General features: G+C 36.2%; 1 protein-coding gene across 3 annotated transcripts in view; it reads left to right on the top strand.

Annotated features, from left to right (window-relative positions):
* The window catches only part of LUZP2 (leucine zipper protein 2), a 491439-nt gene that overhangs the window by 402057 nt on the left and 63629 nt on the right, over positions 1–25753 (top strand). For all 3 annotated transcript variants that reach the window (XM_053203372.1, XM_027072976.2, XM_027072975.2), the window contains exons 8-9: positions 5586–5660; positions 15111–15278. In XM_053203372.1, the coding sequence (XP_053059347.1) occupies positions 5586–5660; positions 15111–15278 (243 nt within the window). The remainder of the gene's footprint in view (positions 1–5585; positions 5661–15110; positions 15279–25753) is intronic.

The raw sequence follows: 25753 nt of genomic DNA, 5'->3' as shown, positions 1-25753 counted from the left end.
GGTATAGCTGTGGGCTCTAAATGGCTTTGCTGTAGTTTGGAGTTGGATCCATAATGGCAGAGAGACATATGTTGCCTTTGATATGGCACCCTGGTTTGATGTCATCCAGTGATACTAAAGACATGGAGCCCCAACACCATGCTGATCTTCCTTATGTTTTCAGTGTGAGTAATAAAGTGTCCAAATTTATTTGGGCTCCTGTCTCCTTCCTTGCTGAATTGATGGGGATATGGCAAGCCTGCTTAGGAGCTGCCAAAGTGCTGCTGCTTAGGGACTGCTTGACTACTTGACACCTGTCAAGCAAAGAACTCTCAGAACCTTGTTCCAGCATTCAGAGCAGAGTCAGATTTTATTGGGTTGTGTCCATATCATACCAATCATTTTCTATTTCAAGAATCACAACTGGTAAAAGTTATATAAAAAATACAATATCTCACAAAGAATATAACAAGAATGATGAAATTATGTTTTCAGTCTATGAGAATCAGCATTTCAACTGGGCTCTAAAAAGGATGAGTAGGAATTTACCAGGGAAGACAGGGTAACAGAGAATTTTCCATGATTCTAAGTAGAAAGAGCAGGTACATGTGAAGACCCTGAGGTGTGTAAGAAATCTTCTTTATTCAGTAAACTATAAAGAATGCCATTGACACATCATATAATGCTTTGGGGTCAAAATATCTCTGTCTCTTCTGAGAGCCTAGTAAAACACTTGTAATTCCACCAGTGAAGTTAAAGTGCCTCTGATTTCAAATAGAACACCAATATAATTTTGTTTTCTGACTATGTAGAATACACACTGATAGCTCTAATGATGAATACAGAAAGGTTTAAGAAGCAATGTGATGTAAAGCAGTTGAAACTGAGCCATGAGTGAAGTTGTCTACTTTGTAGGTATACCAGGACCTGTGTTGCCCAATTTAGCTTTTAAACCATTACTGTAAAAGTAGCTTAGTGTCGTATGTTTGGAGTCAGGCATACTTGGTACCAAAACTTCACTCTAGTTCTGTGTCTATTCTCTCTGCTCCGTTTTCCAAATTAGTCAAAGATGGTAATACTATCTGCCTCCTAGGTTTAATGATAGCATTTGGGAGGTAATATATGGGAATGGACATGTGCCTACCACACCATGGTAATTACAAAATGGTATTTATGATTATTAAATGGGGCTTATCACTATGTATTAGCAAAGAGAGAATAAAACAAAAATACAGATCCATATCAGATAAAAGAATATATGTAAATACCAAAAATACCCATGAATACAATAATACAGAAGCAGAAAGTATTTTATACTTTATTTATATTCACAAAGTATGTATGTGTGTATGTATTCTTTTTTCAAAGAGTAATTGCATATTTACACTTTATTTTTTATTTTGAAAATTTTTTATATTTTGTTTATTTATTTATTTATTTATTTATTTACTTATTTATTTAAATTCAAGTGAGTTAACATACAGTGTAGTCTTGGCTTCAGGAGTAGAACCCAGTAATTCATCTCTTAGATATGATAGCCAGTGCTCATCCCCAAAATTGCCCTCCTTAATGCCCATCACCCATTTAACCCATCCCCCCACCTATGTCCCCTCCAGCAACCCTCAGTTTGTTCTCTGTGTTTAAGAGTCTCTTATCGTTTGCCTGCCTCTGTGTTTGTATCTTATTTTTCCTTCCCTTCCCTTATGTTCATCTGTTGTGTTTTTTAAATTACACATATGAGTGAAGTCATATGATACTTGTTTTACTCTGACTGAATTATTTTGCTTAGCATAATGACATGTAGTTCCAACCATATTGTTGGAGATGGTGAGATTTCATGCTTTTTCATTGCCAAGTAGTATTTAATTGTATTTTTAAAAAATTTTTTTAATGTTTTTATTTATTTTTGAGACAGAGACAGAGCATGAGCAGGGGAAGGGGAAGGGCAGAGAGAGAGGGAGACACAGAATCCGAAGCAGGCTCCAGGCTCTGAGCTGTCAGCACAGAGCCTGACGTGGGTCTTGAACTCACAGACTGTGCGATCGTGACCTGAGCCAAAGTCGGATGCTTAACCAACTGAGCCACCCAGGAGCCCCATGATTGTATTTTTATGCCACATCTTCTTTATGTATTCATCAGTAGATGGACATTTGGGCTCTTTCCATAATTTGGCTATTGTTGATAGTACTGCTATTAACATTGGGGTGAATGTATACCTTTGAATCAGCACTTTGGGATCCTTTGGATAAATACCTAGTAGTGCAATTCTTGGGTCATAAGGTAGCTCTATTTTTAATTTTTTGAGGAACCTCCATACTGTTTTCCAGAGTGGCTGCATCAGTTTGCATTCCCACGAACAGTGCAAAAGGGTTCCCCTTTCTTTGCATCCTTGCCAACATCTGTTGTTTCCTGAGTTGTTAATTTTAGCCATTCTGACAGGTGTGAGGTGGTATCTCATTGTTTATTTAAACTCATAATTATTTAAAGTAACTATTAACTAATAAGATTAAGTAGTAAGCTATTTATGTAATTTGAAGGACCACTCCTCATCCAGCATTTTAAGATAGTATATATTGAACTGATGATACCTGCCATAAAAAAGGCACAAAGTAGACAACCTCCATTTTTTCTCAAGCTATTGCAAATGAAAAATTACATATTATATTATGATCTAGAATCATTACTCCTAGAAGTTATTTTCTCTTAGAAAATTCATGATAGACAAAGATAAAATAGATTCATACTAATTTAAGAAAGGTTTTTTTTATCTTCATGACGTAGATAAATATGACAGTAAAGAAAAATGAGATACTTCTAGATCAAATTTCAAAGCAATATGTTCAATCCAGATTTATATAGATCACAGAAACTTCCCAATGCACAGTATAAAAGGAATCATCTGATATCCACCTTTCATGAATGCAATTTTTATTTTTAGTGGTAGTCATGATGAATAAAACTTCTAGATGTTTTATAGAATGTTTTATACTTTCTATATGTGTGGTTCAGAGTCTAAGACTCATTAGTTAAGAACCAAAAAGCTAAGTAGAGTACTGGGGAAGTAGCTAGAAAGTGCTGTCATGATTCCCAAGACTAATATAAAGAACAAAAATCTGTAAGGAGATGTTTGGGCATTAAAGATGATTTGCCCACGACTACCATCTATCTCTAATGGTAAATAGTGGATGGGTGGAAACTCATTCTCCCTCCTGGCCTATATCTTTTTCTCCATTTTTCTTTCATATCAATTCTACATACACAACACAAGTTCCATTGCATATTTAAGACGTTTTTTTTTAGTAACATGAATGACATAGTGCATATTCTATAAAATTCATCTGGCATAAAAATAAACTCGAAAGGGGTGGTTTTCTGCTGAAAGCTTCATTTCTTCAGCTGTTTCCTCAGGCTCATTGGCTACCATTATCTGTTCTTTTGTTTAACTTTAGGTCATATATTTCATTTCTCTGAATACCTAGTAAGATTTTATTCTGTGCTGGACATTGTCATTTATACGTTAGAAAGATGCTGGATTTTTATATGCTTTTTAAGCTTGTTAATTTTTGTCCAATAATGCAGTTAAAATACTGGTATTGCCTTGATGTAGAGTTGGCTTTATACTTTGTAAGTGCATATATGTTAATGTCCAAGATCATATCTAAGTTCTTCTCACTTGACTGAGCTAAACCTCCAAAACTCTGTCCCCACCTTCACCTCCCAGAATCTTATCTAGGTTTTGATGTAGATATAGTTCAGGTAGGCCGAAAGTAGATTTTATATTAGAGCAGGCCTCAGCAGATATTTTCTAGAATTGATCACATAACAAATACTTCACTCTTTGCAATCTATATGGTCTCCATTGCAGGTACTCAATTCTACCATGGTAGCACAACAGTTCACAATACATAAATAAATAAAGGTGGCTGTGTTCCAATAAAATTTTATTTACAAAAACAGGCAGTGGGCCAGATTTGGGCTTTGGGTTTTAATTTGCCAACCACTGCTCTCGTACATGGCTGTTCCTTTGTTGCCTATGGTGTGTAAATAAGGCTTATGAATGTGTCTAGAATGCTAACATCCTTCTGCAAGGCTCAATCTGTGATGTGGGTTTTGTTCTGCTCATATAACAGTTATTTGTGATTAGCCTTGTGTAATATATCACCCTGTGTATGTGCAGCCCATTTCTCAGCCAAGGATTTTCAGGAACACCCCCAGAAACTGATTTTTGGAAGTGCTGCCCTTGCTTGCCTCCCTCTATCTCTGCTCCTTTTCCCAGTACACCGTAGGCATTTAATCATCCCCAAACTCTGATCTCTGCCTCCACAGCTCGGTGCAATTACAGTGATCTGCTTGGGCCACAGCCCTTGCAGCTAGGTCAGGAAATTGCCCTGAGGCAAAAAATCTGGTATAGTGACAGTTCTCACGCAGTGAGTTTTCCATATTTCCTGGTTCACAACCTGACATAGTTAGCTTATAGTTGTTTATGGACAAGGACTAGACCAAGACCAGTTACTGTAAGCAGAAGATTGGGATCTTTTATTTTTAAATGACAAAATATAAATATCTAACAAGAATTTAATTAATGAAAAATCAATCTTATTTACTCACGTTAATGAAAATGCAAAGTTCATTTGATTTCATGTGTGGTTTGGTTGAGAAGTTTTCATTCACCAGATCCTATAATACATTTATTTGCTATTTTCTATGCTCTGCTTTCTTCTCTAGGGCAATTTTAGCCTCATGATGTTCTCGTTTTCTAGAAATGAGGCTATTAGAACTTAGACGTAAACATCCTTATACAATATTACCAAGAAAAATTTAAAAAAATATATGCTGTTTATTCACTCTGATAAAGAAGAGAGACTCCTTTCATTCCAGAAGTCACCAGCATATATCTTCTTGTCTTTGACATGCTGTTAATTAGATGCTCAGGCTGTCATAACAAAAGACTGCCATAACATAAGCCACAGACTGGGTGGCTTAAACAACAGAAATTTATTTTCTCACCATTCTGAGGGCAAGAAATGTGAGACTAAGGTGCTGGCAGATTTGTTTTCTTGTGAGGGCTCTCCCTGGCTTGCAGAGAGTGCCGTCTCACTGTGTCTTCACATGGCCTTTACTCCAGGTGAGCATGGAGAGAGATAGGTCTCTGGTGTCTCTTCTTCTTATCAGGACATCAGTCATACGGGATTAGAGTCACCCCTTTATGACCTCATCTCACCTTTTTTACCTCTGTAAAAGGCTTGTCTCCAAATCCAACCATGTGGTGGGAGGAGGTAGAGTTTCAACATATGAATTTTAGGGAAATAAAATTCAGTCCAGAACAACTAGAAACATAACTGATTTATTTCAGAGTATTTTCAGGGACTTGAACTGGAACTCAGCAACTAGATGTGTTGGTCCAGTAAAGAATTGAGTGTGTATTAATCCAGAACAAACCATTTTCTGAAGCTTAACCACATATAATACAAAACTTTTAACCTGAGTTCTAAATAGATTTCACAAGGTATTTTTTTTTTATTCTTTGCAATGAATGAAAGATGCTTAAAGTAAAAAGGGACATTATAGAATTTACTTAAAAAGATTTGCTTTTTTTCATTTTACAGGCCCAACAGCTTACTGATCTGGAACGAAAATTAGCTGTGGCCAAAATTGAGCTGGAGAAAGCAGCTCTGGACCGGGTAAGTTTACATCCATGAATCATTACAACTTCAGTTTTAGCAGCAAAACTAGGGTATACCTATTGCTTCACTTGATTTATTAATGCAGTTCCAGATGCCATGCTTGGAAGATGGTTATAGAATTCATGAGTACTTGATATTCTCCTGGGAACCCAATTCTTTCCTTGTTTTTGCTGCTACAGTAAACTGACTCAAGGTTCAGCCTTGTGAGTTCATGGCTTCATTTTCCACCTTACTGGTACATTTGTTCTATAATACTACGAATAAACATGCTTGAAAGCACCAACAAAGATGCCATGCATTAACTCTGGTTGAATGAGTTATGAAACAAATGGAAGTAGTCATTGACACTTTTTATTTTGGAAATTTTAAATCAGAGTTCTGGAGGTAGAGTCATGAATCAGGAAGGTAGCTGTCCTAAACAAATCTGTCCCAACCAAGATAATGAAAGTGTGGGTGACTGTCCATCTTTAGGACAGCTTTTCTTAAACATAATTCATTGCCATGACACTTGCATTTTTAAAGTTCACAAAGTTGTGCTGCCATCACCACTAATTCCAAAAGATTTTCTTCACCTCTTTTCACCCTACCTATTTCATTTTGGTTTTATTAATCTTTCATTGTGTTATGATTATGTGTTGCCAGGATAAACCACAACTCCAATATGATGTCTACCTGTGCTTTTCAGTACTCTTCATATGAGAGATACATGGAGACTAGGCCATTGACATATGGAGAGGGAAACGTAGAGGAATAAATTGATTCTATAATTCAGAATTATGGTATCTGGCAACATTTCTTAATGCCTCTCTTTTTTTCACTTTTAAATCAAGTTTATAAAATTATGGTAAGTAAATATTCCTTTATTCTATAATTCATTCAGAACAAAAGAGTAGAGTTATTTTAAAATAATCTCTTTGTTTCCTCACACCCATTTATCAAATACCCAATGCAATTTTCTGTAATACTTAGGTCATATATCTAGCACATGTTAATATAGGAAACTCTGAATCTGAGAAATCAGTCATAGCATTTTAGACTTAAGGAGACAAACACCACATTATTCTCCATCAAAATCTTGGAAAGTAACAGGGCTATCCAAGAGTAATCTGCATTTTACTAGGCCTTCAACATATCCCCCTGAGATCAGTTCTTGATTGGATTGGAATTATCAGCCATCATTCTGTCTAACATTGGAAAGGTAGACCCTTTCTTGTGGAAGATATCATCTGGGGAATTTTTGGTTCATTTATACACAGTGTTTGACATGTAATGAAAGCATTCTAGACATGTGGAGAGGGAATACAATCTGATCAGTATACAAAAAGAAAACAAGGAAAGCGTAACTGGAACTGATTCAGAGACTGAAATGAGAAAACAAAAATTTTACAAAGATGATGTGTGTGTGTCACAATAGTGGAAAGTAATCAAAACAGAAAAAAAAAGATAAAATATTTCACTAGACTCAGAATCTATAAAAAATCAGGTAGATATTCTAGAATTAGAACAATATAATGCACATAATTAAGACTTTAATGCTGCTCAGTAGAAGATTGGATGATTGGACATAATAGAACTGAAGACAAGTAAAATGTAAGGACAGTTAGTGTCCAATACCTTTACTAATATAGAGAAGGTACAGATAAGTGGAAAGTAAATAGAAAGAGAATAAGAAATGTATATCAATTCAAAAAAAAAATTAAAGTATTTATAACTGTTGTCCCAGAAAGAATGACAAACAGAAGCAATATTTGTAGGGATAATGACTTAAAAATTTTCCACATGGAAAATTATAGATCAGTCCAAGAGACAGATGTCACAATCCTAAATCAATATGTAAACAGCAATATTCCTTTAAATTGTGTATAAATTTTTAAAAGTACACTTAAGACCCATGCACTTTTTTCATTATCTTCTATATTTCACTGCAATTAATTAACAAAAGGTACTTAACTTCAGAAAATTTTAAATGTGAATAAAAACAATGAGATGTCATCTCAACACCATCAAATTGGTAAAAATTAAAAAGCCTGATAATACCAAATTCTGATACACTAATGGTGGGAGTATAATTATTAAATCAGTGTAAATGTATGTATCCTAGAATTTGCACTATCCCTATGTGCTTGGAAACATGCATAAAACATTGAATACAATAATGTTGGTATTAATAGCAAATTGATATAATTTAAATGTTTACTGTTAGAATTAGCATATACATTTTATATATTTTCCATACTTACATTTTCAAATAGTAATCAAAACTTAATATTAATGAATAAATATAAAGACATTTATGTCAATATTTATACATCTGTAACATATACTGTTGAGTAAAAATATTCAGAATTATATATATAGTATTCAACAATTGTTCAAATACACAAATCACATTTTGTTTTGATTGTATATCAGATAAATAGCTGAAGTAGAAAAATACATATCAAATTCAAGGACCCAATTGCCTTGGGGAAAGATGGAGTAAAATAACACTAAGAATGCTTTAAAATATTTCTACTAATAATTGTATAAATTCTCTAGTAATTGTATAGACACAGATAAATAGTCTTTAATTCATATACACACATATGTGTATTGTACATATTCTATACATGCATCATGTTGTATATGCATTGTATATATACGTTAGATACATATAATACATGCCATGCGTGTGTGTATATTACCAATATGTATATGCATGTTTCATATGTATTTTATAAAATTATAATAAATACCATATGTGACAAATATATATAATAAACATGATGCTTTTTAACATTTAATTCAGATTGATATTTACCTGATATTTGTTATATTGTTCTCTATATACCCCTGTATTTTTGAAAATAAGTTACATTAAAAAATAAAGTGTGCTATCTCCTGTCAAGAGCTTTCCATTTTGGAGATCACAGCATAGCAACCATTTTATTTTAAAAAATAAACAAGTAAGATGATTATAGACTTGCTTTGAAATAATACACTGTATACATTTAGCAGTTTTCTAAGGAAAAGAGGTTGCCTTCTAGCCACCAAGTTAAACTATGGGTGTTTTGATACAGGATAGAGTAGATGGACTATTTCAGGCAGATTCATTGTAGAGTTCTTAAGGTGTCTCCCTTCTATGCAGTAGCTGTGAAGAACCAGGCTAAAATTCTACTTCCCAGGTACTTGGGTCTCACGTAGGCATTACCACATATGGCCAAAAACAATTACATAGCTAACATAGCTAACTTTTCAAACAGGATATCCAGAAGGTATTATACTAACAAATTAGTAAGGGCATTTTGTGAATTCTAATGATATTGCTTCTTAAGGTTTAGTTCTTTGACAATGAGGCTTTTGAATGAACAACTAGATATTGTAACAACTCCATTCCTTTGTGATTGTCTTATTTTGTGTTTTTCCGAGTATTTAAAATAATATTTAGTAGTTTTGAGGAAGCCTGCATGCTATTTTGTAAGTGAGGTCAAGTATAATTCATGTTACCAAGATTCCAGCTTTATGAGATTTTTTTTTAATTTATGAAAAAAGAAGTTTATACTAATTTATGTTAATGTATGTTGACTATATCCAACTCATGCTATAAAATACTACTTTTTAAAAAGGGAAAAAAGTCTTTACAGAGTTGAGAGAATCAGAAAATCAGAATACATATGATCCTAAAATTCAACTAGACCATTAAAAAAAATTTTTTTTAATCCTTTCTCTGGACATCCCTGCCACAATCTCTGTAACATGCTTTATGTCCTGGGAAGACACTGGATTCCTATGACCCTGAGCCAGTCCAGCCTCCTCTAAGTTTTTAACAATTCTGTTAGAATGTTCTCCCTTATGTTAAATCTTTTCCCTGGTTTGACTTCAAATAATCCACTTAGTCAGGTTTGAAATGGCTACATAGGTTTGACATGCCAGTCCTGTGACTACCATGCAGTAGGATGTATGGGAAACTGAAAACATGTATGAATCATGGTCTGGGATTCCACACCTCTCACATTTCATTGGGCACCAAAAATTAGGAAATAATTGTTTGCAGAGCTAGGAGGTCTCCAAAGCACAGAGAATGAATATTTTAAGTACTTGTGGGTTGTATAAACTGGTATGGTCACATCATACTTCATGGGCAAATTATAATTTGGCCTTAGTCACAGAACCCCAGGTTAACGTAGTTTTTGTGTTTTTTTTTTTCCCACCTTTGTCTTACCCATTCTATGCTTTTCTCCACCCCATCTCTATCCATTCCCCACTTAGGTGTGCCTAGCTCACACCGTGCCACAGTCTGGATTCAGCAGGAGAGGCTTGATATTGCAGTATTTATATAAAGGTCTCCAGAATCAGTCTACCTGTGTTCAAATCATAAGGCTTCCACTGAATGACCATGTTCAAATTCCTCAAACTCCTTATGCTTCACTGCAAAATGGAATAATAGTAAAACTTACTTTATAAGGGTAGTGACAAAACCATATGCATCCAACAAAAAAAAAAAGTACTGAGAACTTTTGGCATATGGAAAACCCTCAGTGAGCATAGTAATTATTAATATGAGTGAGTGAGATCATAGACACTGCCTCTCTGTGGTGACAGGTTTTTCTCTGTAACCTTCAGGATCTTGTCACTGTTTTTGCTACAGTAAACTATAAATGCATTTTGTATTACTGGAGGTCGGTTTCAACAAATCTCTTGTACCATATGTATGAGGCTCATAAACTGCAGTCATAAAGGCCGGTGGAAATGCTAGCTCACTTCAAAATGGATAAAAAGTACAGTTTAATGAAATTGCTCTCCACCTCTCTCCATCATCTTTATATGAGACTTTTTTTTTTACTCCCTTCAGTTGCCTAGCGCTCAAGAATGTTATATCTGGGCTTCAAATAACCTTAAATACCTCATAAATATTATCAAAACACCTTCACACTCTAACGTGGTTCCCACGACATGTTTAATAAAAGAAGTTTCAGTTTACTATCCCAATATACACAATAATAATCTCAAGATCTAAGAATCAACCTTGGTTTTGCAAACAGTTATTTATTTGGCAATATCTTATGAATTATCGTTAGCCTCAGCTACTGGCCTGTAAAAAAATAAAAGCTTTATGGTATGGAAATCTATCTCTCAAACTTTCCTATTAAAAAAAAGTTTCCCTTGCGTTGGACCCTCACAAAATTTTGCCCAGGAAAGCATACTCTATTACATTCATAGCAAAGATGACACACGTTAGGCAATCTTCAGAGATTCCCAGGACTAAGTAGGAAAAGAAGAACAAGTCCTCTTGCCATATGTGTCTGACGCATAGCAGGAGCATAATAGGTCGTTATTGAGTAACTAGATAAATGAAGATACAATGTCGTAAATTAATGAACAAGCTATTTATCTCTCCACCTAGAGCAGAGAATCAAAACTGTCAAAATGGCCTTAGAGGATTCATAGAGTTGATTTCATGGCAGAAATAAAAGTTAAGGCGAGAACATTTGGATTCACAGCCCTTCGTAGTCTTTGCAAAGCCAGCAGTCTGTATTGCACCCAGATATCTCTGAGGACCTCACACCTTAATGTAAATGAATTAAGAGGGGCATGAATAATGTCTTGTGAGTTTCTGTCTATTAGGAAGTGAGAAATTAGAGGCACAGTTGTCCTTGCAAGGTATATCTTCTTCCCAGGAAAAAAAGCGCATTTTTCTGAGAAGAGTCCTCCTATAGACACACACGAAATTGCCTTCTAAATCTCCCACCATGTTAAGATCATCTGTGTACACAATAATTTCTTATCAGCTTCACATACTATATAGCACAAGCTTTAATGTCCAAAAGAATACTTTCTTTATACAATATACAGGATAAAATGAGAAATATTTCATATTTTCTCATGTAAAACAGCACCAGCCTATATCCTCTGGAGGGTTTGCCTTATTTACTAAATGAGCAAACATTTGTTGAGTTAGAAACTGGGATGCTTTACTGGCCATCAATGAAATTAAATTATAATGGATATAGATAAAACACTAACCATATAAACAATAAGGTAGTCTGCAATGACAACAAGGCTCCATAGGACTTAATGTAAGAAATGTGTCAGAGACTTTAAGGAAGGGGTATTCAGGGACTGTGTTTCCAAGAAGATAAGATGTGAACTGAGAGAGAAATTTTAAGTGGAAGTTTTCTCGTAGATATTTGGAAAAGCGGTTGTGTAGGCACAAGAAACAGCAAGTGTAAAGGCTCTAGGATACAAATTCGTTTGGAATCTTTGATGGGCTATAAATAAAAGGCGTTGTGGCAATCAGGTTTTTTTTAAGAAGTTTGCCTTTTACTATCATGTGGCAAAACAAAGTGGGAAGAGGGGTTTGGTGCAATGAGAAGAAAAGCAGGGCGAAAACAAGACTGCCCTTAGGAGGGAATAGGTTGTAAGATCCTGGGCAAAACATACTTTATACAGTTTACATCGTATTTCATTAGGTGACATACTGTTAAGGTGAACTTCAAAATGAACAGTAGCCTTCAATTTCAAAACAGACTGCATCCAGCAGTATAAATGAAAATATAATGATGTTGTGGTATAAAATCATTTTCTGAGTCCTGCTCATGGAACTGGGTCAAGGCCAAACCCTGCGTAGTATCCTTAACAGTCTCTCTTAAGTCAGAGAAACTAACTAGGAAGATGTTTTTATGGTAGACAGCTGAGCAAATGAGGACAGGGTGGCTCACAGCCCACTGGGGTGTCTGGCAGGAAAAATCCACAGTGTAATCAAGGAGCAGAGACAGAATCTAAGGTAGCAGGTCAAGTTCTTATGGTTCAAAAAAGAAACAAAATCAGGAGGTAAGAGGTTAGGAATCGGTTGAAACAGAAGAGCAAAGATAGTCCTACTACCGTGGCCATGAAAGGTGGTGAGCTGGAGGTTGTGTCATTGTGATGTTGATTCTGTCACGTCAGGAGACCTATGCAAACAGATGAGATTCTCACACCAAGTTCGGATCATTAAAAATATAACATATATGTACCTCTCCCCCCGCTGTATTGTTCTAGTGGAAATTTTATCTTGCCTGAACAGCATTTGCTGGAAATTGATGTTCTAAGCTATTAACTTGATGCAGTTTATTATATAATTTCAGCATCCAAGTTCAGCCATTACTCAGAAATTAGTTTGCTATGGTGAAGTATACCTTAGGCCTGTTATAGATCCAACTTTTATATACATAGTGTATTTAGAGGGTTCAAGGTATGAATGCAGTGAATAAAATAACCATCATTCCTTCCTGCATGATCTGAGGTGATTGAAAGTCTACATTTCAGAGGCACATTAACCTTGGGTCTGGGCCCAAACCTGCTGACTCTGTCATATTAGCTCTATTTCCATTGTCTTGCTATAATATGTGAGACAGAAAACATATGTAAATTATTAAGTACTACCTGGAATATTTCACTTCTGACACAACACACAATGCCATCATCTTCTAGTCCATATTGACGGAAAAAAAGAGTCAGCCGAGATTATAACAAAGCACCAGTAGGGAGAGAAATTTGAACGATTATTTCATTTTTTTTTTCATTGAGATAGCTTGTCACTCTCCTTCCTTGACATAGAGAAACAACACTTTCACTTAAGTGTTTAAGTCGTTTATTCAAAACACTTTCTGGCGAGCCCCTTCTAATGTGTCAAGGATCATGATAAGTGCTAAATACACAGTTTTGAACAAAATAGTCAATTTATACGTGTGTGTGTGTGTGTGTGTGTGTGTGTGTGTATATATACATGCATAAAAATTAAAAATTAGAGATAAATTATATGAAGAAGACAAATACATGATAGAATAGAAAGGAGAAAGGAAAGAAAGTAATGGGGTGGAAGAAGGACAGGAAGTTAGGGGCTCAGGCGAGCAGACAAAAGGGACCATTTTGAGGAAAAAGGTCATCATTCAACTTAGCCATGTCCTGTCCACTTAACAACACTCCTCCATCCTAGTTCTTATCAGATTTTTATGCTGTCTTAGGTAACTTGTCAGGGAAATATTAATGAGAAGAAAATACACATTGGTTCTGTTTCTTATATATTTCCAAGTTGCTGCTCTTCTTGCTGCTTTGTTTTGTTTTTAATCTCTTGCTATCACAAAATAGATGTCTTAACTGATGTTCTAGCAAGACATTCTTTCTCGTCTTCAAAAAAAATCTTGTCATGTACCACAGAAGAGTAGGAAGCTCAGAGGGAGACCTTGGGAAGGATCTACACCATAGAACAGGAAAGAGGAGCAGATGCTACATGGAGGTGTATTCCTGGCATAGTGTATAAAAGACAGTAGATTTTTAAGGAGTATGCTACCTTACCGGAAAGACAACAGACTTCGCCATTCCACTGATCCGTGCATACACTGCATGTGCCGTTTCCACATGTGCCAGCTTGTCCAGGGATCTTGACCCCAGTAACTCATCTCTTCATCTCTCTTGCCCCAAACACCACATCTCATGTGTTGAGACGGATGATTATGTAACATATTCCTATTTGGGCCTACATCCATACCCAAAATTATCCCTGAGTTACCATAAGATTTCTAAAAGTTGTAGGTCTCTATTTTGGCTCTGGGTGGGGGGTCGGGGGGGGGATGGGTCTCTCTGTGATTTGTACTCAGCTTTATATAATTATTATTTTTTTACTCTATCAACTTTTAAAAATATTTTTAGCAGTGGAATCTGGTGGTAAGATGGGAGTTACAGATAGTTGTCTACATTAGTTCGGTCTGCCTTGTGATACAAACCAGAAAAAAAAAAAAGTCTGAAAACCTTGAGCTTTCATTTCTTTAATTAAAATAGTAATAATGATACCAGTTTCACAGTTGTTAGAAAACATAAACTTACTTCTCGCATGTGAAAGAGTTTGAAATACTGTGATATCCTATGCAAATATAAGAAAGTGTAAATTTTATAATTTACAATCACATCAGAGTAACAAGGCCCACTTAACAAGGCCCATAGGAAGTAAGAGTTTTATTAGAAACAAAATTTGTTTTCTCCAATATGTGGAGAAATTGAGTGGTGCTGCAGGCTAATCCGAGAAACACAGGGGCCTACATTGCCCCTGTGAATAATTTGTAGTAAAAGAGATTAATATTAATAGAAAGATGGCAGGTTTCTAAGGATGTTTTCTACTTGAAGATGACCCTAGCATACATTGCCTTGCCAGCAAACTATCACTATTGAAATCATATCCATTCAAGTAACATGTCTCTCAGTTTCAGTGTTCAAAATATATCATGAGACACAGCTCCTAAAAACAGACTGTGTGTGCATTAAACAGCATGTCATAGCGGAATTTAGAAGTTAAGCAATAACATTTGAAAATTGGTAGTCATTTGTGTGGGGAATGAGTGTAGGCTGGGAGGACAGGGAGAATCAAATCAAATAAAATCGAGGACCACCAGAACCACATGTTAACAGTTGTCATCTCTCTCGTTTTTTCCATAGGACTCACAGCTGAAAGCAATGAAAGAGACCGTCCATCTCTGCCTGTCGACTGTGTTCCGTAATCAACCGCCTCCCCCTTTGAGTCTAGCCAGGACAAATCCAACTCAGATGTCAGTTCCCCCTGGGACAATTGACAGTATGATTCCTGATGCAAGGACAAAAATCAAGGTATGCTTTAGTCATGCTCTGAAAGTGTAATCAAATAATACATTGTCTTTATATTTTATTCTATGTGATCAGCAGAGTGGATCCAAGTAAGGTATCAAATTCACTGAAAGATTAGGAAGTAGAAGTTACTAACCCTTTGTAATGTCTTTGTGGTCACTTGGAGAATATTGGAAGACATCATTTTTTTCTAGAGAGCCAGTTGTTCTTTAGGCAAGATTACATAACTGTAAAATAATCGTCATTATTATTCTAAAATCTAAAATGATTTTAAAATAATATTTTAAGAGCATTTTATTTATAATAACTATAATCGCTTAGTATTATAATTTAATACATTTCTCATTATACAATTTAATTTTATGTTACTTAATAATATCTTAATGATGATAATTATTTTATAATATAAAATCTCCTTTTTTAAAGGTCTATTTATTTATTTTGAGAGAGTACATGAGCAGGGGAGGGACAGAGAGAGATGGAGAGGGAGAATCCCAAACAGACTCCCAACATGAGACTCAGTCCCACAAACCATGAGATCACCTGAACTGAAATGAAGAGTCAGACGCTTGGGGTGCCTGAGTGGCTAAGTCGGCTGAGCATCTGACTTCGACTCAGGTCGTCTCAAAGTCTGTGAGTTTGAGCCCCACGTTGGACTCTGAGAGTTCAGAGCCTAGAGCCTGCCTCAGATTCGTTGTCTCCCTCTCTCTCTCTGACCCTCCCCTGATCACTGTCTCTCAAAAAATTAAATAAACCTTAAAAAAAAATTAAAAATAAAGTTGGACGCTTAACTGACTGAGCCACCCAGGCACCCAAAGAAAACATCTTATATCACATACCAGTATGCACCAGAAGCTTAATATGGAAAATACTTTCTCTTGGGCATAACCATTATCATTCCAAAAGTAGATCGTTTTTAAAAAAATTAAGTCCATAGTTTTCAATGCTTCCTACACGTGAGACTCACTTGAGATACTTGTAAGAAAATCCTCACCCTTGGGGCTCCCCCCAAACCCATTAAATTATTTCTGGTTGGGCTCTACTCATCAGTAGCTTCTAAAAGCTCCCCAGGAGATTTTGCGAACAATTGAGTTAAGCAGAGCTTCCTCCAACTCTGCACCACCACACTCCCTTGACAGGGCAGGGGGCATTTGTTGCTTTTTGTTTCAGTTGTCAGAACCTCCTATTTACAGGCTCCCACTTAAATAAATCCTGACAATCTGAAAGAGTTATTACAGAAAGTTTAGTTTCAGGCAGTATATTTGAGAGTGCCGGTTCTTCAATCACTTGCCTTAGGACCACTTACTCTTACAATGAGTATTCTAGGCGCAGCTGGTGGTCAGTTGGGTAAGCACCCGACTCTCGGTTTTGGCTCAGGTCATGATCTCACCATTACTGGGATGAGGCTCTGTCCGCGCAGAGCCTGCTTGGGATTCTCTCTCTCCCTCTCTCTCTCTCTCTCTCTCTGCTCCTCCCCTGCCCGTGCACATGTGCACATGCTCGCTCTTTCTCTCTCTCAAAATAAATAAATAAACATTAAAAGCCCAGACACACCCGAGAACCACTGATGCAATTACACAGTGATGTAGTACATTTGGAGCTTTTTTTTTTACTGCTTATTCTGATTCCCTACATTTGGATTAAAAGAGGTGTGCACAGATGGCAGGTTAGAGAAATATTATTTTCTGAATCAAAAACAAGAGAAAAATCTAATGTTTTTAGCTGTTATCAATGTATGGACTGCACAGATTTAGTCTGTATAATCTCATGTTTCTCTGTCAAAAATCATTTAAAGTATGTATTTCCATTTAATCTTATTCTAGCTTCATTGTATACCTACGGATCTCTAAAATGTTTAGGCCAATATTTTTCTTTATTTTTTCCTGCCTCTGAAAACTCTAGGTCTAAAGTGTTTATTTACTTAAACAAATTCAGGAAGAAAGTTGCATAATAATATATTTTTTATGTTTTGGAAAAACCCTGAAGAAATTCACTGAAACTGGTTACTGGTAAAATTCCCAGCGTCTCACACAATGTTACCCACCCACCAGGAAGCCACACTCTACTTCCTTACTGTTGGTCTAAGGGAGGAGCAAAGGTTCAGCCTTATTAAGTCTGATAACTTTGGGCAAAGCACTTTGTAATTCTGTGGGCACACAACACTTGTCTCCAACTCAAAATATGTTTGTTTAGGCCCAATTAAAACTGGGCTCTCTATGACCCTGACTGTGTGAAGGAAATTACTGATTGTTACTTACCTGATTTACTATGAATAAATGTAGGTCCTGTCATTGAAATAAATAATAAATATTTATTATTTCCCTTGGCTTGTCACAGAAAAAGGTAGGAAGCATTTAGATGAGCCTGGTTTAGGAATTGCTCATTTCTCAAAAAACAATAACAGAAAAATCCAATTGCTTAAGATAAAATTCAGTAAATCTAAGTTGATGTATTGTAGAGCATTCTAGTTTATGGATTGGCATTAAAAGCTTCTCTACGGTTTCTGGTTTGTCCTCATTCTTTATCTTTTCATTAGTGGTGGAGATAGTACTTTATGTGTACTTGGGGCTTAATCTCTATGCAGGCACCTCAGATAACATTTTAAAAATCCTGAATGGTATGATGTCATATGGGGTGTATATAAGAGAAACCCTTCAGTCATGGAAACTTTTCTCTATATATATTAAAAAGGAATTTAAAAAATTTTTTAATGTTTACTTATTTTTGAGACAGAGAGAGAGAGAGAGAGAGAGAGAGAGAGAGAGAGAGCGCACAAGTGGGGAGGGCAGAGAGGGAGACACAATATTAGGCAGGCTCCAGGCCCTGGGCTGTCAGCACAGAGTCTGATGCAGGGCTTGAGCTCCTAAATCAGGAGATCATGACCTGAGCCGAAGTCAGACACTTAACCAACTGAGCCACCTGGGCAAAAATGGAACGTTTATATGAGGGCATTTAATGGGTACATCTTCAGAGTTGGCTAACTGCAGCCACGGGGACATGGTGCTGGTATGCCTGTATAATTGTGAGAGGCTCACATCACTCGCCCTCTCTATGCTTCAGTTTCCTCAGTGCCTAGCAGAGTGTTGTTGTGACATGAACATTACAAATATGGGCTCCTAAATGTCTTACTTAGGCTCAGGTCATGATCTCGAGGCTCGTGAGTTCTCTGCTGCCAGCACAGAGCCTGCTTCACATCCTTTGCACCCCCCGCTTTCTCTGCCCCTCCCTTTAAATGTTTTAAATAAACATTAAAAAATAAAAATAAAAACAAATAATCCCCCTGTTTCCATGATTTATAACTGGTCTCATCTACTTCCATTTGGTTTCTTAAATCTTCAACTTTTGAATGCTTTTTCCTGAAATCTGTGAAACATTTTCAAGTAAGCTATTTTCAACTTACATCTGGAAACAGACAAAATGCCCCCAACCCTCCCCCCAAAAAATGTCATTTTATTTTATTTTTCTGAAAGAAGATTGATAATTCAGTCAGAATTGTCATTGTATTATCCATGTGTGTGTATATGCATATGTGATTCATACATACATACATATATTGTAATATACACATTATTACAATAAAGGTAATATACACATTATTACAATAAATGTAATATACACATTATTACAATAATGTAATATACACATTATTACATTAAATATATATATTGTTCACTGTGGATTTTAAAAGCACAGATTTCATTAGGTGGGAAGTTCAATACTACAAAATCTACTAGCAAAAACCTAAAAAATAATCAGTGTGTTGATAACCTCCACTTTTTTAATTCTGGAGGATGCCTTTATATGTTTCTGCTGAGAACACTCAGTCAGGTCAGTCAGCCTCTTTTCTTTCATTATATTCTCCATTCTCTGCTTCTCTCTAATCTGAGTGAATTTTTTCTTGACCCTCCAAGTTAAAATTACTTATCTCTATTCTCAGTGGTTTGATAGCACAGTGTTTATCCCTCACAGCTCTTGGTCATACATTGAATACAGTGATGGCTACATATTCCTCTCTCCTTAAAGGAAACGACTGTGCTTTAGCTCCATGATTTGCTCTACATTTGTCAGCGTCCAGACTGATGTTTCTACAGAATTCATTTGAAATGACACTTGCTGTGTTTCCAGCCAGTTTGGGCTGTTACCACAAAATGCCATAGACTAGGTGCCTTAAATAACAGACACTAATTTCTCACAGTTCTGGAGGCTGTGAAGCCCAAGATCAAGGTGGTCCCAGATTCAATTCTTGATAAGGGTCCTTCTTCTCTATTGTAGACAGCTGCCTTCTAGCTAAGTGCTCAAATGGTCTTTCTTAGACGTATGTGAATGGGAAGAAATCTCTCTCTCTCTCTCTCTCTCTCTCTCTCTCTCTTTATATTCTTTATAAGGGCACTAATCCCAGCATGAGAACCCCACCATCAGGACTTAATCTAAACCTAATTACCTTCAGAAGGACCATCTCCTAATACCATCATATTGGGGGTTAGGGCTTTAACAGGAATTTTAGAGGACACAAATACTCAATCCATAGCAGCGCTCCTCTTCTTGTATATATTCCTTATTTGGAAGTTAGAGAACATATATTACTGAGTGCTCATTATGGGCTTATTATTCAATTAAATTGTTTTCCATCTGTAAGACAGGCCTGGGATCATCATTGGGGATGCAAATTTGAAATCACACAACCCTGACCTTTTGGACTCTGAAGGCTAATTCTCTGTAAAGAGAGAGGGGAAAAAAATGCAAGGGGTATGTGGTAGGTCAGGACTTTGTTTGTTTTTAGTATTTAGAATTCAATAGCTTTCATTAAAGATAAAAACTAAGGAGACTTGGATTCAAAAGCACGTGAGATTATGTCTTTGTTATGAGATTATGTATTTTTTATGTAGAAAATGTTCCAGCAGAGAGGCAAAGAGCAAAGGTTCAAGCCAGTAGCTCTGATCTGCATTTGAATAAAATAACTCTAAAGTGCAGTGGAAACAAGCAAACCAGTGACGCTCTATTTCATTGATCCATGCAGGAGATGACGGTGATCTGATCTAGGGTGCAGAAATGGACACAGGGTTCCAGAGCTAATGGGGGCATAGAACTGCTATATATAAGTGGGATCCATAAAGGCAGGAAGTGAAGAACACTCAGTGCTTGCATTCATTCACCGTGATGCAAAAGGCAAGAGGAGAACTCAAATTGGTTTGTTTTTCAACATGCTAAGTGTTTGAGGTCTCTCATGCAATCAAATGTCTATATGCAGCAGACATTAAACATTTGAATCTGAAATTTAAGGAAGACATCTGAGTGCAAATAAAGGATTTAGCATTATCACCGTGGATGGCAATTAAATGTTGGAAGTAGATTAAGTTGCCTGATAAGACAGTGTGGAGTGAAAACAGATGAGAACCAAAAGGACATCAGAGAAGAGACATGACTTAAGTATGGTTTTATGTGTAGTTTAATAGTGGAATGTTTATGGTAAAAGAACACCTCTTACTTTTCATTGGGATATCCTCTCTTTATTGTATACATTTGGGCTGAGGACCATGACATTTTCATGCCATTTTTACCAGTACAAAACAACAGAATATGCGAGCCATTTTGTATATTTAGAAATGTGAATATTCCATGGCTCATATCTGCTTTTAAAAGCTAACTGCTGGGGCGCCTGGGTGCCTCAGTTGGGTGACTTCGACTCAGGTCATGATCCTGTGGTCTGTGCATCAGGCTCTGTGCTGACAGCTCAGAGCTTGGAGCCTGCTTTAGATTCTGTCTCCCTTTCTCTCTCTGCCCCTCCCCCACTCACCTTCTGTCTCTCCCTTTCTCAAAAATAAATAAACATTAAAATATTTATTTTAAAGCCAACTGATAAATTTTCAGAATTTGACCTAGTCAGCTCTTAAACCACAGCCCTTATTAAATATTAATTATATACACTTACAATTAAGTAAAATTTACTATAAGCAAACATGGTAAATACCAAAACTACCACATTATGATATTATCTCTTTTCTTGAGAATATTATGTCTTTTGGGTCCAGAGAGTGAAAATACTACAGCGCTGTGCCACTGATACCTTTCCAATTCATATCCAATAAATATCAAGTTGATAGATTGAAAAATGAGTAGTATTTATGCCATTGAAATTGACAAACACTACAAATCAGGGTTCTTCTAACCCCAGAGTTAGTAAATAACACTAACCGTGTATGTATGAGTGTGGCTTATGTGTTGGTGCGTTGAATGTTTAAGATAGGCCTACTGGGCCTCATAATATACAAACAATATGTGATCAACATGTTTATTTTTGTCTTCTGCTTGTGTGGTAGAGCTACATGAATACTAAGTGCTCAGTAAAGGCAAAATAGTTATTTTTAAAAACTGCTCAATTAATGACATGTTCTGAAAAAAACTAACAATTTTTATATATTTATTATACTGTTTCCCATAATTATTTTCATCTTATTATAAAGTATTAAATGTGACTTTGTGTAAGTTAGGAAATATATAAGTGTATGAGGAAGAACAGGAGGCATATTACTAAAAGGTCTACTTTTAGGTGAAATAGTATGAATTACTAATACAGCAATGCCATTGGTGTTTACAGTTGCATGATATGGAGGTTAAGAGCTAGGATTCACTTTCCGTGGAGGTAATGATGTTTGCCTCTGAGCGTTTCTGGGAACATTAAATAAGATGAGAAAAATGCCAGACACAGGCCTTGGCATGTTAGTCAAAAACAGTTCCCAGCCTCCTTCCTTCCTCTCTCCTCTCCTCTTCAGGGCTGATGTATCTGCATGCAGTACAGGAAGGTCTCGGCTTCTCTCTGCCTTTGTCCCTCTGTAGGGATGATCAGGAAGGTGTACATGGGCCCTGCCTTCACTGTGACTCCAAGGCAGTGTGCCTCTTGGGGACTTCTGGGTCGTTCTCACCTCCCCACCATGGGGTCATCTTCCTGGTCCAAAACTCACCAGTTACCACATCAGGGCAGAGACCTTCAAAGGGAGAAAACGTTTGTTTTTCTGTCCCACGTGTTATAGCCAAGACCCTTGATGTTTCAAGGGGACTGCTGCCCGTGTAAAAGGCTGCACTTTTCATCAACATCTAAGAAATTTAATATAATAAAATACATAACATGAATACAAGGAAAATTATTATTTTTTTAATGTTTATTTCCTTTTGAGAGAGAGAGAAAGACAGAGAGAGAGAGAGAGAGACAGAGAGAGACAGAGAGAGACAGAGCATGTGTGGGGGAGGGGCAGAGAGAGAGGGAGACACAGAATCCAAAGCCCACTCCAGCTCTGAGCTGTCAGTCAGCACAGAGCACAGCCCGGGGCTCGAACTCATCAGCTGGGAGATCATGACCTGAGCCGAAGTAGCTCAGGTAAGCTCAGGTTAGCTCAGGTTAGCTCAGGTTAGTCGGTAGCTACCCAGGTGCCCCGGAAAATTATTTTTTAAACAGAGAGCTAAGATTCAGAAGGCATCAGACCAAGTAAAAATCTTTTTTCTGCAATATTCTAACTTTGAAACCTTGATCATATTACTTCTCTGAGACTAATCTTCAATATGTATAAAATACAGATAGTAACATCCCCAGCCCTACAGAGTTGATATGAAGATTGAATAAGAAAATTCAGTATGGCATTCAGCATATGTAGTAGTGTCTAACACTGAGAAAAAGAGTAAAGGTATGAAATAAGTATTATATCTAGAAACCAGGATAACATTTGGGGAAGATTCAAAGAAAGTTTTTGAAATAGAATATTACTTTAATTAAAAAAAAACCATGTACCTTGTTTTAGTGTTCATATGTGAGTATAAGATACATCGATACATGTATCCCAATGAGTATAACTACAGTTTTTTTTTTAGCATAACAGTATGGATGAATTCTCACAATACATTTAATGTCAGTGATCATAATAGTAAATGCCATGAAGAAAGGAGAAAATTGAAAGGCAGCAGAAATGAAAAGCAATTCAGATAAGCAATCCTGATAAAATATGAAGAAATTGTGTTACAAAAATCCATTATTTCATCCCCACCCCAGGCGGTTACCACCTTCTTTTTCTTTCCATGCAACTCACTGCCTTGGATTTAGCTGCAGTTTACATTGGTAAAGGTCACCACTGTGGTATCTACTTAATTGGACAAGGATGATTTGTTTTTTTTGTTTTCTGTGGGTTTTTTTTTCTAGTTTGTTAGAAATGCCAAAGTCATTCTAGGGCAACAGTCAACAGTGACCCTATTCTGCAGCTTAAAGGCATCCAAGCGAAAAATGTATTCTGTTTGGTGCCCGGCAGTTTAAAGCAAAGTGGATTTGTATTTCCCTCTCTTTTGCCAAAAATCTGTTGCAGTGCAATTTCCAAGAACTCTCAAAGCAGTGCACCTGGAATCATCAGAAGACCAAAGGTTCTCAACCTAGGCTGTATTTTTAATCATTGGGAGTTTCACTGACACCTGAGTGTCAACACTCAGAATTCTTATACAATCCAGCAAAAGAGCAGACTAGTTTGGGTATTATTCAAGGCTCCCCGATTATTCTAATTTACAGCCAAGTTTAAGAACTGTTAAGATCCTTACTCTAAGAATGGGGAAGGAGTATAAGAATTAAGCCTGCACTTTGCACGCGCTTCCCTGCTTCTAGAAGAGATTTCTCAACCAGTTCAGAAGTTTTACACAGATCTGTTTTCTATCAGTTGTCTGTCATTAGCTACCCATTTAGTTACCTTAACATCTACCGGTTATTGGTGGTTTTCCATGCTACAGAAATATATTTTATATCTTGTGTCTAGGTTATTGTAAGGATAAAAAGTAACATATAAGTCTAAACCATTTTCGTCAAATTATAACATTAGAACTCGGGAGTTTTGTTTGGATTTCATTTTTGGTCCTAGGAGGTCCTAATGGCTTCTTTGATTACTCCCCAAGAAGATATGGCATATATGTGGCAACAAAGTTAATTTTAAGTTAAAAATACATCATAGTTTACATGTTATTATATGAATATACATGTTATGTGTGCACAGAAATATTTGTAAAATTATGTTATAAATTATAAGACATACTTTATCTGGTAAATATAAAAATTTAACCAACAAGGAAGCTTTGATGTATTCTTTTCAGTGCTGGTGTGCAGGTTTGTACCCTGCAATAGGCCAAAACCAAATCCTCATTAGCTCTCATTAATTCTTGATGCTTGATACATATACAATGAAAATATCACTTATAGAAATAAAGTAGTTGAGCATCTCTGTGAACTTCTTTCAGAGACACTTGTTAGAAACATGAGGATATAATTCATTTAATTCATTTAAGCTGTTGTGGTGTAAATCTCCTTAACTCACAATATTACATACACTACATACTTAGCACATTACCAAAGTTACAAGAGAAACTGGACTACCAGGACCAAAGATATTACAGAGTGCATGAAATTCTGACAGTGAGAGCCAAGGTTTTCTTCAGAAAGGAGTGGTTTTCTTTAGAAAACCATTCTACTGAAAGATAACATGAGAAGAGAAGTAATTTAAAATGCTCAAGACTACTCCTGAAACAATACTACACTGTATGTTAACTGCTTTGAATTTAAAAAAAATACATTAAAAATGAATAAATAGTAAATAAAATGGAGCATTCCTCAGCAATCAAAAAGAATGAAATCTTGCCATTTTCAACTATGTGGATGGAATTAAAAGGTATTATGATAAGTGAAATTAGTCAGAGAAATATACAAATATATGACTTTACTCATATGAGGAATTTAAGACACAAAACAGATGACCATAAGGGAAGGGAAGCAAAAATAATATAAAAACAGGGAGGGGGACAAAACATAGGAGACTCATAAATATAGAGAACAAACAGGGTTACTGGAGGGGTTGTGGGGGGGGGGTGGGCTAAATGGGTAAGGGGGCTTAGGGAATCTACTCCTGAAATCATTGTTGCACCGTGGATGTAACTAATTTGGATGTAAATTTAAAAATAAATAAATTAATTAATTAATTTAAAAGAAAAGAGTAAATTAAATAAAATGTTCAAGACATATTACATGCAGATTGTGGCTCCAAGTTGCCATCCAGGGTGCTGAGTATTATAGGATATAACAACTAGTTCCCCAACTGGGGAATGATAATCAAGACAATCAACACCTCCCATATTCAATATTCCACTATTTTCTTGCTACCAAAAATAACCAGCAAATGATTTCAACTCTTTAAAAAAACACACACACACAAAATGGGATGAAGCAGAATTCTCTCCTTCTTAAAAACGTTTCTAGAGCTGTAGAAATACTTATATTTATGAGATACCTGTTAAAAATATTCCTCTGGATTGTATCAGAAGAGAGACAGGGACCACTGGTAAGATATGGGACATGTTGCTAATTGGACTCAGGTTTTTTTCTCTCCTGCTTCATCAGAGGCTGAACCCTCCTTGTTTGTAGTTTCTCCACTTTCTGCCAATAAATCTTCTTCAGTTTCTTGGTT

The sequence above is a fragment of the Acinonyx jubatus genome, chromosome D1, assembly GCF_027475565.1.
Source record: "Acinonyx jubatus isolate Ajub_Pintada_27869175 chromosome D1, VMU_Ajub_asm_v1.0, whole genome shotgun sequence".
Taxonomy (NCBI): domain Eukaryota; kingdom Metazoa; phylum Chordata; class Mammalia; order Carnivora; family Felidae; genus Acinonyx; species Acinonyx jubatus.
The sequence above is the reverse complement of the archived record's forward strand: the minus strand, read 5'-3'. Positions and strand labels throughout refer to the sequence as shown.